Below are 18,323 nucleotides of genomic sequence, written 5' to 3' on the forward strand. Positions count from 1 at the left end.
GTGCAATACCCAGAATTACAATTATTATATTTTCTAAAGTGTTCCACGTTTTTAGTTAATATTAAAAAGATAACTAAAATTAAAGAATAGGACTTGAAATATACGTAAGGTAAATAAGTTTTAAATAATAACTAATTAAAATATATTTTAATGAATTTACGTTTCTATTTAAGCATTTGTGCATTTATTCAAAATGTCCGTGAATTGGAAGGAAAGAAGCAGGCTAATACGCTAGACAGATGGCAGAGTTATTCCCGATTAACTGCGCTTTTAATCAGTTCCAATTTTGTGGGTGACAGACGGCAGTAAAGCGATTTATAAACTCCCATAACAGCTGATTGGCAATAACATTTCCATTTTGGTGACATAATATTGGATAGAAAGCAATTACTGCGGTAGATAGCCGCACAAATAGTAAAAAATCACTAATTATTAAAAAATAGACATAAATACGTTATTATTAGAACTTCCATTTTAGAAAAAATTAGCATGCATATGTTTTTGTTTACATTTAATTGAAAAACAGCTATCAGTATTGCATATTTTCATTCACAATAGATAAAAAGCGGCCATGTTTAACAATGTTTTAACGAAAATGCCACGAACTCCCACTAACTCTCTAAAATGTTGAGGATTAAATGAGAGTTAGCAAACGGAGTTAACTGAGATAACTCTCGAATTAACCCCGATTAAAGCAGTTATTCTGAAATAACGCCGCCGTCTGTCAGGGGTATTAGGATAAACGTATCATGTTATTTTTAATTTGTTACTTATTGTTTAATTAGTTTATTTCTTATTTGTATTTGAAATGTATGTGTGTATATATCTTTAAATTTTTGATATTTGAATTAAAAGTTTATGTATTAATAAGAAATCAAAAGAATATTATTTACATTTCAAAGGAATTTCTTTTGTGATAGGTTTTCGATCATAAGTATATAGTTCATTAATTCCAGGGTTACTATCAATACATCAATATACATACATATGCATGTATATAAACAAATCCATTAGTATTGAAAAGACTCAGTAGACTGTCTAGTTGCATTTGTGATTCACACTAGTTGTAATGTAATTTATTACTACATAGTTAATTTACATATATAATATAGGGTATGTACATACATATGTATGCATGCATATCCAGTATGTGTATGTATATATGCAGGCGGATTTGTTGTTGTTGAATAAAATTATAAAACAACAGAAAATTCTAATAAAAACAGGGTCGCAGGGTAATTTGTATAAGCTCTTCTATCCAGGTTTTTGTATATTTAGCATGGTCACTACAAATAATTTTAAAATATTAGGGCGGCAAGTAGCTTGCTTACTAACTTTTAAAACATGACACTACATAAGATTACTAAAAATCTATTTTATATGTATGTTTAAATTAAATACCAAGTATCATAAAATGTACAGAATAAAACAGATCGACTCGGTTAGTGTGAAGAGAACACAAATGATGTAAGAATTGTTTATATATAATTGGTGAAATCTAATTAAAAACACCCCATAATTATTCTAGATTGCGTATGTATAAAATTAACAGACAGCAACGAAAAACAATTATGTTTGTTCACTAAAATAATAATTATTATCTGCTACTGTTTCCGAAAAGTTAAGTAATTTATTCAGGTGCAATAAATATTAAATATATCAAACGGTCATCAATTTATTAATTATCTTCTTTCTTAAATGCTTTTTTAAAGTTATCGTTTATTTTTTATCATAATATAGTAATAATAATACATTTACAACTAATTGGAGAAAGTTATTGAATTGTAAACCTTTCCAAATAAATAAAAATAAAATGATATATTAAATGTAAAGATAAATTCAACAAGTAAGGAAAGGTAAAGTTCGGGTGCAACCGAACATTTTATACTCTCGCAATTTATTGATATATTTTTATTACAATAACATACAATTTGACCCTATTTGAAAATCATATAAGTAGGCATATGAGAGCTAGGGGAAGTTACACTAATAGAAGAAAAATATTTCCTCTAAATTGAATTAAGATACCTGAGAGATTTACCGAAATTTTCGATGAAAAATTACCATGGGGCACTGAATTCTTCATATTCGATATTCGGGGCTTTGAAAAGTTATAGTCCGATTTCGAAAATTTTTTCACAAGTGACGCCACAGATATTTGTGTAAAGTTTTATTTCGCTATCTTCATTGTTTCCTTACGTATATATTATAAAGTGAAGGAATAAGATGGAGTTCAAAATTGAGTTACATGGGAAGTTGTCGTGGTTGTGAACCGATTTCATCCATTTTCCACACGTATCATCAGGGTGTCAAGAAAATATTATATACCGAATTTCATTTGAATCGGTAAAGTAGTTCTTGAGATATGGTTTTTGACCCATAAGTGGGCGATGCCACGCCCATTTTCAATTTTGTAAAAAAATCTGAGTGCAGCTTGCTTCTGCAATTTCTTCTGTAAAATTTAGTATTTCTGACGTTTTTCGTTAGTGAGATAACCCACTTTTAGTAATTTTCAACCTAACCTTTGTATGGGAGGTGGGCGTGGTTATTATCCAATTTCAACTAATTCCATGGTGTGTGGTGGGGTACGTAAGGGAACCGACTGCAGAAAGTTTCGTTTATATAGCTTTATTGGTTTGCGAGATATATACAAATAACCGATTTGGGGGCGGGGCCACGCCCACTTCCCCAAAAAAGTTACATCCAAATATGCCCCTTCCTAGTGCGATCCTTTGTTCCAAATTTTACTTATGGCGGTTTTCGCCATTTTGTGGGCAGTGGTCCGATTTTGTCCATTTTCGAAAGCAACCTTCTCACGGTCCCAAGGAACATTTGTTCCAAGTTTCATCAAGATATCTCAATTTTTACTCAAGTTATCTGTTGCACGGACGGATGGATGGACAGACAGACATTCGGATTTTGTCTCGTCTCGTCACCCTCATCATTTTGATATATATAACCCTATATCTAACTCATTTACTTTAATGACTTACAAACAACCGTTATGTGAACAAAACTATAATACTCTCTTAGCAACTTTTATTGCGAGAGTATAAAAATCAACGTCAGTAATTTGCTTAAATTTGTCTCTTGTTTTGTTCATGATGTCACAAATCAATGTAATTTTTAGTCCAACGAGACGTTCAATTTCCAGGTATATATTTCCCCACCAAATAAATCGAATATGCACTTATACGAGTATGTACATTTAAACGTATGTATGTACAATTACATAAATTTATAATAGGTATTAAAGTTAATGAACAATAATTTGTTTACTTACAAAGTACAGTTATGTCAATTTCAGCCTTCAAAGGATTTTGCGACATTACATTACTGGCCTCACATCGAAAACGTGCATTATTATCGCTTGCTTCTGCAGTAAAGGTGTAGATATTTTCCGACAATCGTCCAGCAGTCCTATTAAATGAAATAAATTTTTGATTGTGAAATTTTTAACTCTCGCAAAATATGTATTACACAGAAATAATAGTTTTTTTTTCACCTAACAGTTGTTAAAACCTAAAAATAATCCGGTTATATATATGAAAATGATCACTATGATGATATGAATTTCACGATCTTGACTCATATTGTATAAAATTTTCGATTATTTTCAACTAAATTTTGTAAATACTCCTGACGCACAGTTTAAAAAGCCGTCAGTCGTTTATTTATTTAGAATAAATATTATTTTTTGAACTAGAGATTATTACATACTTTAATTTTCTACACAAGAGACGTCAGGTGGCGAGGAAGCACACCGTTCCTAATACAGTGGAACTTCCATAACTAACATTTAAAATTTTACTATCAAGGCAGAATTTTTAAAGCGTCCATCTATATCGTATGGAGGCAAACAAAAAAATATATTACACTTATGGATTGCATAAATCATGTAACAAAGGCATAGGATAGAGGCATCTAGAGCCAAGCAAAACTTCAGCAAACAAAATTACGGAATACTTTTTACTTTTAAACGTATGTACATAAAACTTCATATAAAGTATAATTCGAAGTTTTTTGGGGATTATGGTGATTCGAGTTAGAGAAGTTCCAATCTATATAACAATGGTTCACGATGTATAAACTTTATTCGCGTATATGTGATTTAACTCACCTGTATGCCATTCGAATTTGGGAACCATTCTTATACCAAATTAATTGCGCTGGTGGATTGCCTCCCCTACTCCGGCACACCAATTCTACTGTTTGACCCCTTCGTAAGATCTCGCCTTGAGTATAACCTTCAATATATGGAGGACCAGGTGGATCTGAAATTAAAGATATCACGATGGAATGTAAATTATTAGTTTTAGTTTTATATCATTTTTAGTTTAGTAAAGAAGGTATGGCAAAAATCATTTTTGGATGTACATATGTATGCAATGGTCCTAAGATGGTTTACTGGCCTTTTTATACTCTCGCAACATGTTGCACAGAGTATTATACATAGTTTTGTTCACATAACAGTTGTTTGTGTCACCAAGAAATAAAAGAGTTAGATATGGGGTTACATATATATAAATGATCAGGATGACGAGTGGAGTTGAAATCCGGATGCCTGTCCGTCCGTCTGCCCGTATGTCCGTGCAAGCGATAACTTAAGTAAAAATTAAGATATCTTAATGAAACTTGGAACACATATTCCTTGGCACCCTGAAAATGGGCAAAATCGGTCCACTGCCACGCCGACAAAATGGCGAAAACCGAAAACCTATACAGTGTCATAACTAAGCCATAAATAAAATAATGAAAATAAAATTTATACCATAGGATCGCATTAGGGAGGGGCACATTTGTATGTAATTTTTTTGGAAAAGTGGGTGTGACCCCGCCCCCAAATAAGTTTTTTGTATATATCTTGCAAACCAACAAAGTTATATTATCCCAACTTTCTGTTGTTTCTTTTAGCCGTTTCCTTATACAGTCCAAAAATGAAAGAAATCGGATAATAACCACTAACGAGAAACGTCAGAAACTCCAAATTGTACATAATAAAAAATGGGCGTGTGGTCGCCCACTTATGGGTCAAAAACCATATCTCAAGAACTACTCGACCGATTTCAATGAAATTGGGGATATAACACTTTCTTTACACCCTGATGACACGGGTAGAAATCGGTTCACATTTACGCCTACTTCCCATATAACTCAATTTTGAATCCTTCTGATTCGTTCACTTTATAATACATATATACATTAGGAACAAATGAAGATAGCGAAATAAAACTGTACACAAATACTGTATTTGAGCTGTGACATCACTTGTGGAAAAATTGTTAAAATCGGACCATGACTTTTCAAGGCCCCTGATATCGAACATGAAGAACTCAGTGCCTAAGGGTAATTTTCCACCGAAAATATAGGTAAATCTCTCAGATATTTTAATGTAATTCATTCCCTCTGAATTTTTTTCTTATAACAGTTTGTCTCTGTACCAAAAATGGTTAAAATCGGGTCATAACTTCCCCCAGATCCCATATAACTAATTATAAGTAATATAAAATTAAGTGAGCATATAGTCTTCGATATATTGTATATCGGTGGTGAAAACGAGTGAAATCGGTTTAGGAATTACCTCAGTCCCCATATACTATTAATGATGATTTTCGTTATTCTATAAAACTTTATGCCGATTTTATCGAATTGTGTTATCTTTATAAAATTATATCAATAAATTGCGAGAGTATAAAATGTTCGGTTGCACCCGAACTTAGCCTTTCCTTACTTGTTCTAATATGAGATCAGCTACTAAATTTATGAGGTGTGTTAACAAAAATGGTTGATTTAGTATATATATTTAGTTATATTAATTTAAACATTTTGGTATCACGTATTGAACAGAAACTGCTTTTTTTATCGTTTGCACTTGGACTCTGTTACATTTCAGCGAATGTTTTCGTACAATATGAAAAAAAATAAAGAAATTAAGACTACATTTGTTAGTCTCAATCTAACATATTTAGGGTCAAGTTGTCATAAAGTTATAAGTCATAAATGAAAATGTTAACTATCGCAATGTTGTGAACACATCGTTATAATTTTGTTGTGATAAATCTGAAAAAAAGTAATTGGCTGAAAAACAGAAATTTTCAATATACAACGAACAGAACACATTGTGATGAGTCGTAATAGTGTAAATTTATTTTGTAAGCAAACCAACATTTTTTTAAACCAGTGTAAAAGTTTAAAACTTTATGATTTTACGACTCTTTATGACAACTTGTGAGTACCCAATTATGTATTTTTGTTTCTAAAGTAAAATATTTATCAAAATTTTCTTATTATCTTAGTTTCGGAACTAATAAAGTGTGATGCAGGTAACATATTTATGAGAAATGTCAAATTTTCGCAAGAATTATATGTATATGCAACATATGTGTTGAAAATAACTGACTAAGATCTATCCATTTAACAAAATATACAATATTTATGTAGATAATTACATGTTTAATGTCACTTAAATGTTGCCATGATTTGGTTGATTTTTATTCGCCAACATACGTATGTATGTATTAAATTCACCATATGAATTTGGTTTTGAAGTTTATTTGACATTTTCAATAAGGCAGCAAAGCAAAAAATATGGGGGCGTTTTTGACGATTACGTGTTTATCTCAACCTGTTTGTGTGCATTAGGGTGACAAAAAATTAAAATAGCACCAATATAATGCTTGAAATAACCGAATATTCATGTAAATGAATTTGATATAAAATATAAAGTTTGAATAATACTGATCGCAAATTTATTATTTCATAATTTGTAAATTTAGCAGCACAGATAACTTATTTGTACTGTACGTATTATGCTTTTATGGAAACAAATATATAAATTCTGATAAAAAATATTTTTGTGACCACATCTAATTTGAAACTTGCATACTACATAGTGTAGGAGACACTTAACTCATTGCATATGTACATATACATATTTATATCTCGAAATACGCCTCATATTATTCTTGATTAATATTTTTTTCAATTTTACTTTTTTATATTATGTTCAATGTTCGTTCGTAAGTAAAACTGATGAATAGTTATAAATCTTCAATTTTGTTACAACCAAAGAAAAGCTTTTTTAAGATAAAACCTATATTACAAATATAATTTTTTCAATAAAATAGTTACCATTTCCTTTATTTCATAACTTTTTTTCAAGTCATTAAATAATAGGGAATTTTAATTAATAAAGAAAAGCATTGCACATACTCTAAAATAAACAGAAAAAATAATTTCTTAAAATTATCTTAATTATTGGCCATTCCAGCGATATGTACATATTTATTTGTTATTTGACTTTGGTTATTTGTAAAATCATATTGTGAATATGTTTATTCTCATCTTTAACTATTATTTACTTACAGAGAACGGAAAGATGAACTGTAGAGCGCAATGGCATATCCGGAGGCAACGCTTTGTGCTTCGCTTGACAGGTATATTCCATGAAATCATCATCAGCATTTGGTTTTATATTTAATGTGGATTTTGTGGTGTAGCGTTTTGAGGAAGTCTCTTCAATTTTGTCAACGCGACCTAAAAATAATCAGAAGTATATATATGTTTATATATATATTCATATATTGATGACAAGGATATTAGAAAATTTACTAAAGCACCGATAAATATGAGACAAATTATTCCAAAATAATTAACAAGTGAGGTAAATTTTTTTGATGTATCTAAGCTGATCGGGTTAACATCAACTTATTGTATTTATTAAACGGTGATTTTTAAATAGGTATCTAAAAAAAATCAATCGATAGTACCGTCTATATATTTTAATGCTTGAATATTGTATGCATATATGTAATTGGCGTAAGCGATTTCAGTCAACTCGGTAATAGCGCGCCATTCGTCTCTTTTTCTCGCGATTTAGCGCCAATTGTAAATATCAAGTGAGACTATGTCGCTCTCCATCTGATCTGGACCGCTTTCGTCCATTCAAACAACATGACCTAGCCAACGTAACCATTGTCTTTGTATAACTCGTACAGCTTATGGTTCGATATCTGTGGTATTCGCCTTTTCCAATGTTCAATGGTTTATAAATCCGCTGCAAAAAATTTCTTTCATCAAATGTCGACATCGTCCACGTTTCTGCGTGATTTTGCGTTTGATTACAAAGCTGACGTTATTGATGATGTTAATACTGGATCCAAAACAGATGAAATTAAACTGTTCACTCGCCTCTCAATCAATAGGTCTCTTCCATTTTGGAAAATGTTTATTTTCATCGCACAGTTGCGCTCACCAACCACAGTAACGTAATGTTTCGCATTATCTTGAAAAATTACGGCCCAATGATGCCGCCAGCCGAAATAGTGTATTTTGATGGATGACTTGGTAGCTCTTGTAATGCTTCTTGCCTGTCTTCATTACAAACACGGCAGTTTTAGGTTAGCTTTACAGCTGAAATATTGGATTTTCGGCCAACCGGGTACTTCTAGTGAAGATCATACTTAAAATCATTTCATTACATGCATCTAAGGCAGTTGCAACCACTTATAACATTTTTGTGTACTTTGTTGTGGTTTTCCACCAAGAAATCGTTTTTGACAAACATGCCAACAACATTGTTTAAAAGGATTATTCGCAATGTTTTCTAACACTACTTCCTATTAACACTAAACTAACATTATTAACCCTTTCATGCCAAATGTTGCCTATAGGCAACATTGTACTTATCGGCTTCTAACTCTCGTTATTTAAATATTTTTGACCAGCGGTTTTTTCAATTATGTAGACTTATGTGTTGTGCAAGCTTACAGTTACATTTTTTGTAATGAGCTGTGCACGTATTCATTCAGTAGGCCTTCTCCGCAGAGTGGAATTGTCAAAATCGGTTTCGCGAAATAGTTATACTGAAGTGTTTATACAAAAAGTGCTTAAAAACATAAAAAAAATGTTTTGTTTTAAAACAAAATGAACTATATAAATAAGTAAAGATAAGAGAGTTATTTAAAAAAAAATTTTCACGAAAAAAGTGTTTAGTTTTTTTATCATAATCTAATTTGTGCCTATAAGCAACATCCTGTAACTAATGAACCAGGATACATAGGACTTTGAAATTTTTATCATTTCATATTTGAGTTAAGACTAATATATATCTGTCCTAAAAAAAATGTTAGCTCCGCCCATTTTAATTCTGACATGAAAGGGTTAAATCGCAAAAGTCACTTTGAGATCAATATCATAATACTTTGACAGCATTCAAGTTAGGGTTCAAAAACTTGTTACACTAACTCAACCAACCATGACAGTTGATAATAAATCTTTATTTTTAATTTTAAATTAATTGTTAATGTTCAACAGTTATACAAATTTAGTTAAATTAGTAAAATCAAAACTCGTACAAAATTGTTTAGTAAATGGTTCTTCACCTAGAAATAAGACTTGATCCATCTTGCTTTTATTGGAGGAATACTAAAGAAAAGGTGTCTTTTTATTTTTGGAAAAATAACAAAATAAATATTGTATATGCCTATGGTACAGAAATATATACATACATACATATACATATGCTTATAAATTACCTTCTTTAAATTCCACATTGCCACGATACCAGATGATTTGAGCGGCTGGCTTTGCGTTCCCCACAATACAGTGCAATGATAAATCTTGATTCTCTCTAACCTCTACCTTCGAATTTTGAGCATATCCTTGTATTTCAATATATCCAGGTGGTGCTAAAAAAACCAATCCAAGTGTAGTAATATTTAACAAGTAAGGAAGGGCTAAGTTCAGTGTAACCGAACATTATATACCCTCGTAATTTATTTATTTAATCTTATTAATTTAACACACAATTTGACCCATATATTCGGCATAAAGTCCACTAGAATAATAGAAAATGATTGTATATAGTATATGGGTAATTCCGTAATTCCTGGACCTATTTCAGCTATTTTTGCCATAAAGCTATATTTTATCCAAAATTATATGCTCGCTAAATTTTGGAGATATATCATATAGCAACCGATATATAAGGTATACAGTTCAATGAAAGTTTTAAACTCCAAATATTAGATATATGGGAGTTAAGAAGTTATGACCCGATTTCACGAATTTTTGCCACGAAGGCACACTATTAAAAGAAAAAGAATCCCTCTGAACTACATTAAAATATCTGAGAGACTTACCTATTTTTTCGTTACAAAATTTATTAGAAGCACTGAGGTCCATGTTCGATACATGGGGCTTGGAAAACTTATGGTCCGATATTGACGATTTTTAGAAGGGCGATGTCACATTATAAATGGAGTATTTGTGCAAAGTTCTGTTCCGATATCTTCACTAGTGCTTACTTTATATGTATATTGTAAAGTAAACGATTCAGAGTGGCTTGGCAGTTCTGTTATATAGGAAGTATATAGAAATATTACGAATCGAATTTCATTGAAATTGGTCAATTAGTTTCTGAGATATGGTTTTTTACCCATAAGTGGGCGAAGCCACACCCATTTAAAATTATGTATATCAATTTGAGTGCAGCCCTTCTGTATCATCTTTATAATGGTGTTTTTCCTTACTGTATTAAAGCATTTTGGACTATATAATGTAGTACCTAAAAGAGACTACTGTAGAGAGCTTGGTTGATATAGCTTTAGTGGTTTACGACATATGTACAAAAAACTTAGAAGAGCGGGGCCAAGCCCACTTCTCCAAAAAAATTACATCCAACTATACCCTTTCATTGAGCGATCCTTTGTACCAAATTTTACTTTCATAGCTTTATTTATGGTTTAGTTATGACACTTTATGTGGTTTCGGTTTTCGCCATTTTGTAGTCGTGGCAGTGATCCGATTTCACCCATCTTCAAAAGCAACTTCCTATGGTGACAAGAAACACGTGTATTAAGTTTCATCAAGATATCTCAATTTTTACCCAAGTTACAGCTTGCACAGACGGACGGACAGACAGACATCCGGATTTAAACTCCACTCGTCACCCTGACCACTTAGGTATATATACCTCTATATCTAACTCGTTTAGTTTTGGGTGTTACATATAACCGTTATGTGAACAAACCTATTTATTCTCTTAGCAACTTAGTTGCGAGAGTATAAAAAACTTATGCATGTGAGATTTAAAAATCTTTGAAAAATGGGCGCATCATTCTCCTCTAGTATACACAAGCAAAGTACTAAAGTTATGTGAACCAAATCTTATGTAAAATTTAAAATTATCTTGCAAATTTTTTGCAACTTACAGAATCGAAAATTGAGATTTGATGTTGAGGATAACACAAGATTTTAGACTCCATAAATAAGACATGCTTTCAATAAATTTTACATTTTTTTTGGTTTATTTTATATGTATAATAAAAACTTTCAAAATTGAGCAAAGTTAATTTTTCGAAGTCGGTTCTTATATGACAAAACCCTAATATTTAACTTACCTATTACTGTTAACTTTGCATTTGCTCGTATGGCTGAGTGAAGACGTGCTGGGCCCACTTGGCACTGATATTCCGCGTCGTCAGTGATAGACGCATTTGATATTCGTAAGTTATATACACCTTGATTTCGATCACCTAACACCGAATAACGAGGAAACCCAGGAATAACAGCTGAGAAACCTAGTGCAAAGCCATCCTTTGTCCACTGTACAGCGCCTGCTTTATTAGACACTTCACAGCGCATCATTGCTTCCGCACCTTCTAATACTTGAAGATCATATGGGGTAACCCTGAACTTCTGTTGCTGAGCCAATATGGGTGGGAAGAACACCGCAAATAGCAGAATAAATAAATAGGCTGAAAAAAAATGTAATTCATTGTATAGGTATTTTTTATAATATATAATATTAATTGTTTTTCTATTAGATTAAGTTTAACAGTAAAAATGTAAATCGTGCAAATCCGTAAATGATTATCGTAATATATAGATATATATATAGACAACTGATATTTTGACAATTTAGTTTTATTTGATATCATAGTCCGCATCTGAACTTTTCATTTGAATATAATGTGCTGAACATCGAGACCAGGGTAATGCTTCATTCAGCTAGTGTATTTACCGATAATATATACATACTATATACACAACTTAATGTTAATTGGTATAAAGGTTCACAGGCTGCATTGAAAACGAGCACTTTAGCCAACAGTATACACAATTAAATTGTTTTTTGAGGAAAGTTCAGCCAACCGTAAAAGAATACACTATAAAACGATTTTGAAGAAATCGGCTGACCAAAAATAAAAATAAGCATTTGAACAATAGTGGGAATTTCGCTGAAGATGGGAATATGCTGTAAGTGCAATAGCACTGTGTGGTGTGTGAATAAGAAAGCACTCCGTCGTACCACAAAACCACTCTTTAGGTAAAACGCCATAATACAAATGCATTTATATATGTATTATATATACCTGTATAAGATAATACAAGCATATGACATTTGTATACATACATACATATGTATACATATGTATAAACATATATTCCAGCTTTTATATTCTTATATATGCAGTTGGAAAAGTTACTAAAACAATATTGGGAACATGTTGTTGTATAGTTAAAAAAGAAACAATTTTTTAGTAAACCCCAATTTGGTTTGGTTAGTAGTTGCCGACTATAGCAATGTTTTAACTTTAACGTATTTCCAGTACCAGTACAAAGGCCTCTGTGTCAGCGATTATCTCTTTATTGACGCTAAATTTCATTAAAACGAGTGTTATATTATGTACATATTAAATATTCAAATAGTAATTGTTCTCAATTATCCTTTTATGGTGTCAGAGTTCATATTTTGTGAATTTTTAATATTAATATACCATCGGTTGTCGATTAAATCAATTATTTTTCCATAGTTGTCCAAAAACTGTCTTCTCTTTATAAGTAACATTTACAAATTAAAACTGTATTTTGTAATTTTTAAATCTTAGCTGCTGAAATTTTTGTTTCTCTTGCCTTTAAGGACTCAGCAAATGCCGCTCGTTTGCGTATTGCGCCCCACGCGTCGTTTGGGTTTGAGTTTAAAATAAAAATATATTAAAATCTGACAATAAAAAATACTAACAAATATATAGTTGAAAGTTAAACAAAATTATTCTTAATAACACTAAACTGTACTTTTCATTTGAATATAATGAGCTGAACATATGTATATTTCAATTAAGATTTAAAGTACGTATTAAGTTAGTGCCGATCATGTCCTATGGACAGCTAGCTATGGGTTGCGAATTTATGTACTTAATTAAAGCAAGTTCTTATACTCGTTTAAACAGGCGTTTGCTCGAGCATGAGTTGCACATAATTTTTATGTATTTATTTTTTTTACTTGCGCGCATACATATGCAATTGACATACAAATATGTAGGAAGGTGCTTGCGTTTCTGATTCCTTTCAACGCCCAACTTTCTAAATGAGGCTTACAGTAAAACTTCCCTAACTCGAATCACCACAAAAATCACAAAAAAACTTCGAATTAGAAAGACTTCGAGTTATAGAATTTTCATTAAAACATACAATTTTTCAAAAAGCTGTAAAATATAGACAGAGTTTAATTTATTTACTTCGCATAAAGTTTTATGTACACACGTTAAAACGTGTATTCTGTAATTTTGTTTGTTGTAGTTTGGTTTCAGCAAAAAAAATATACTTTAATTTAGTCGAAAACGTTCTCGATAATAATTCATTGGTCAAAAAGTTAATTGTTTTTCAAATTATCGATTCATATATCTTGATATACATACTAACCATATAATGATTCTCATGAGCATAGTTATATCAGAATATAATTTACATATGTGTTGGACCATGTAATTGTTTTTGTTGACAAATATTGATGTATCATCCCCCTTTCATCTCTTTTACTTTTTGCTTCCTATCGATATAATGCATCTATAGTTCAATTTTCAGTTAATTTATAATATTTCTGCCAATTTTTGTGGCTCTGAATAATGAATAGTCAGTTCTTCATCAATGCAAGAGAAATACTTCATGTCGATGTACATATGTATGCACATACGACTTCCTACCGACTTCCTACATCTTACCAACTCGTTAATAACGTGCTTGGTTTGTTCACTTTCTTTTGAACTCCCAATATAAAAATATACAAATAAAAATAATGTACACATACCTATATACATATGTACGTACACAATGCATGCGTATATTAGATACTTGAGTGTGTATTGTTCAAACTCAATATTCTTATAACGAAGTTAGAAGTCGCTAAAACCTAGCATGAATGAATGAGAGCAGCAAAAAAAATTGTCCGATCATTTTTTATTCAGTTAAACAACTGAATTATGATCATAGACTCGAAAGGTTTAAGTCTTATGCTAGCATGGTAAAGATGCATCCAATCGGGTTCTAAACCAGTTTTGCGCTACTACGTTCGATGGTAACTCGTATTACTGATGTGTATACTTGTATATACATACATAAATACTTAGGCAGATACGAATTACGATACGCAGATGTGTATATAAGTATGACCGTATTTACGTAGATAATTATGTATATATATGTGTATATTCAGTGACAGCTGCTCTTGGTTGGATAACAAATAACAAGAACCTGGCACGCCATTTTTGTCAAAGCACAGGTGCATCAGAAAATTTTCTTCAGCGGTTATATGTATGTATGTATGTATGCATATTAATGTGTGGATGAACTTATGCTCATAAATATGTATGTACAAATACGAATATACATACATATATATATATGTACATATATCTAAATGGAGTTGATACGAACAAGTTACATATATGTATATACATATGTATGCCATTGCAGAACGGGATTGCAAAATGAATGAAGCATTTTTATACGCCGTCAATTATAAAAAAATACGTGAGAAGGAACTCACCATTGGACATAATACGGCGATTCACAAGAAGGCGAAACGTTCGATAACGTTGCCAGCTAAGCTTACTGTATGGATGAAATGGACACCAAAGTCGCCATTTGCTGCTGGCGTCTTCAATATTTTCTCTTGTGAATGAATTTGCAGTCTTGTTATCTTCCCGTTTTTCCGGTAGTAGTCGTGGTAACATTTTGAATTTCTATTTGCGTTTATTTTGGTTACATTGGTTACATTATTTTCCCAGACTTTTAGTATTAACCGTTTTATATGCACAATTATATGTATGGTTGTATTTTTATTAAAGTATTTATGTTGTTTACTTTAATTCTTTTATGATCACAAACATGTACACCTATTGGCACAACATAGATTCGTCTATATACATATGTACATGTGCCTGTACTTTTCCAAAAAATATTTGTATCCAATTTTTAAGTTATTTTGTATTTATTATTTGTTTCGTTGAATTTTTACGATTAATAAGATCTATTAACATATGTATATTAGTTAACTTTATATATATTCACATAAATGTACAAGCGTTTGCAGACACAAGTATACAGGAGTATTTAGAAATAATTTGAAATAATGATTTACTTTTCGGAAATTAAAATGTTTCCTTTTTTATTATGTGTACACATATGTATATAACACACGTATATATGAATGGGCATTCACTTGCAAGTGCATTTGCGCATAGTTGAAGATACGAATTTAAATAATCTTGAAATAATTGACATTTGTTTATTTTTCTGGCTAAACAGAGTTACACAATTTCATAAAGCCACTTATTTTACACATGCGTAAGAAAATGCTCATGCCCATACATATCTATGCATATGTAAAGACGCCAACTTAAGAATGATTGCTCTATATGATTTTTAAACGCATTTTAATTTTTGCCAATACACAAGATTTTTATTACTTTTGTACATATGTACATATGTAAGTGTGTATTCTTATAACTCGTATTCCTGTTTATTCGATCTGGTGAATACATACAACGGAAACGAAAAACATCCTTGCTTTTCAATTGCAACTAGTGTCGCTGTATAAGCACTTATTTATTGGTGCCACCATTTAACCCTTTATAAATTTAAAAATAATTCAGACTATTGAAACATATACACGCACATTGGAACAACTATTTTATGGATTTAACAACTGTTGTTCAAATGCTGAAATGGCGAGCAAGGCAATTAAAATGCCCACACACATCCGTTTTGTCCAAAAGAGAAGCATATGTATGTAACTATATGTAATATGCACACATATATGTATCTTCTTAATTTATTTACATAGTCCGCACACAAGAACTAATTCACAACGTCGATACCGAATAAGGGCTAAACACGTACTAACCACACATTTTGGATAATACGAGAACGCCATGGTATTTTCTGCATGGTGGAAAACAATCCATGAATAGAGAAATTCGGTATACACTGCTGCAACCAACGCATTTTCGATTCGGCTCAGAAGAGTTTGTTATACGTTATACCAAGGCAAAAGTCCGTACATCCATGCATACATACATATGTATATGCATACACGAACGACCCCAAATCAAGTGTAATTAAACTCTTTATTAGTAAATAAAGAGAAAATAATGCTCTTTCAATTCCTTAAGAGCGTATGAAATCTGGTGGTATGTTTTGGGTACAATCGTAACGATTTACGTAAACGTATCAGCTGATTATGTTATTACGTCTTAATATTTCTGTAGTGTAAGATTTTATGCAACTTTCACAAAATGCAAGACACTTTTATTCATAACTGAATTCTTGATTGGTGTAAAAATGTTTACATAAATTATCAAAAAAGTGTAAAGGAAACGGATATACGGTATGTTTTGCCAATTTAAGAAAATTTATATAATACATATTATATTTAATAATTAGTTGAATTGATATATTATGGAGGATTGGATCATGTGTAGATGTTCACGTAAGTGAGGCAAGTTCCAGACTGTCATTCACTTTGGAGTGGCCAGGAACGATTCGTTTGTATGTGGCTCAAGCAGCTCATGACTTCCGGTCTTAGACCAAGTATCCTTTGGGTAGCCAACAGACCACCGTTTGTAGGCGAGTTAAAGTGAGAAGGGGAATCCCGCTTATGCGGTTGTGCTTTGGGTTTGGGACCCACCACATAAAAACCCCCCAATGAAAAAGAAGCAACAGCATCGGATGAGAGACCCCAATTTTGATGACGACCACTGCAAAAATATAAAGGACTACGAATTAAGGGCATGCACCTGGGAAGGTGCCTCTATCCTCGGAAGGTGCAACTCGGCATAAGGAAACTGTGGGACGGCATATCAAGCTCCTTACGTACAGCTGCAACCGAAATCATTGGCTTTCGGAAAAGTCAAAAAAACAGCTGGTGTGATGAGGATTGTCGTCTCGCAATGGAGAGAAAACAAACTGCCTACCTCGCAATGTTGCGATTGACCGCAACACGAGCGGGATGGGAAAGATACCGAGAGCTGGAGAGGGAAGCGAGACGCATTTGCAGACAAAAAAAGAAAGCGGCCGAAATGCGCGAAAAGAGCATCGACACACACCATCTCTTTGTCGTGCTTCCGACAGCACGAAAAGGAACTGCCTCTATGTCGCGATGTCTGAATTTGGTATCCCTGCAAAACTAATACAGCTATGTAAGCTGACGTTGAGCAACACCAAGAGCTGCGTCAGGATCGTGAAGGAGCTGTTTGATACCAAGCGAAGCGTATGGGTCTGGAGGTGAACTTGGACAAAACGAAATATCTCCTGTCATCAAACAAACAGTCAGCGCATTCGCGTCTTGGCTCCCACGTCACTGTTGGCAGTCATAACTTTGAAATTGTACATAATTTCGTCTATCTGGGAACCAGCATTAGCAGCAAAAACAATGTCAGCCTGGAACTCCAACGCAGAATCACTCTTGCCAACAGATGCTACTTTGGACTGAGTAGGCAATTGAAAAGTAAAGTCCTCTCTCGACGAACAAACACCAAATTCTACAAAGTCCCTCATTTTTCCCGTCCTACTTTATGGTGCAGAAGCGTGGACGATGTCAACATCCGATGAGGCGACACTGGGAGTTTTCGAGAGAAAGGTTTTGAGGAAGATTTATGGTCCCTTAAACATTGGCAACGGCGAATACCGAAGGCGATGGAACGAGAAGCTGTATGATTTATACGACGACATTGGCTAGGTCATGTTGTTCGAATGGACGAAATTGAAAGTGTTCAATGCAGTACTCGCTGGTGGAATCCGAGGAAGACCTCCACTCCGTTAGAAGGACCAGGTGGAGAAGGACCTGGCTTCACTTGGTATAACCAATTGGTGCCAAACAGCCAAGAGAAGAGACTAATATTTCGCTTTTGTGGACTCGGCAATAACCGCGTAAGCGATGTCTACGCCAGTCAAGAAGAAGATATATATTAAAAATTAAGAGCAGTTTGTTTACTATGGAACTAAGTTGTACTGTCTTCATCATTGCGTCGTAATTAATT

General features: G+C 32.5%; 1 protein-coding gene across 11 annotated transcripts in view; it reads right to left on the reverse strand.

Annotated features, from left to right (window-relative positions):
* Window positions 1-16,202, reverse strand: part of LOC105219359 (nephrin) — a 35,127-nt gene extending 18,925 nt beyond the window's left edge. For 3 of the 11 annotated variants that reach the window (XM_054233235.1, XM_054233234.1, XM_054233233.1), the window contains exons 1-6: window positions 14,831-16,201; window positions 11,403-11,759; window positions 9,537-9,689; window positions 7,366-7,536; window positions 4,121-4,274; window positions 3,284-3,420 (exon numbers count right to left, since the gene is read on the reverse strand). In XM_054233235.1, the coding sequence (XP_054089210.1) occupies window positions 3,284-3,420; window positions 4,121-4,274; window positions 7,366-7,536; window positions 9,537-9,689; window positions 11,403-11,759; window positions 14,831-15,017 (1,159 nt within the window). In that variant the 5' untranslated portion in view covers window positions 15,018-16,201. Of the gene's footprint in view, window positions 1-3,283; window positions 3,421-4,120; window positions 4,275-7,365; window positions 7,537-9,536; window positions 9,690-11,402; window positions 11,760-14,830 lie in introns of all 11 variants that reach the window. The other 8 variants (XM_054233231.1, XM_054233228.1, XM_054233227.1 and 5 more) reach the window with 8 other exon arrangements.
* Window positions 16,203-18,323: the final 2,121 nt, after the last annotated feature.

Source organism: Zeugodacus cucurbitae, chromosome 6 (genome assembly GCF_028554725.1).
Source record: "Zeugodacus cucurbitae isolate PBARC_wt_2022May chromosome 6, idZeuCucr1.2, whole genome shotgun sequence".
Lineage (NCBI taxonomy): Eukaryota > Metazoa > Arthropoda > Insecta > Diptera > Tephritidae > Zeugodacus > Zeugodacus cucurbitae.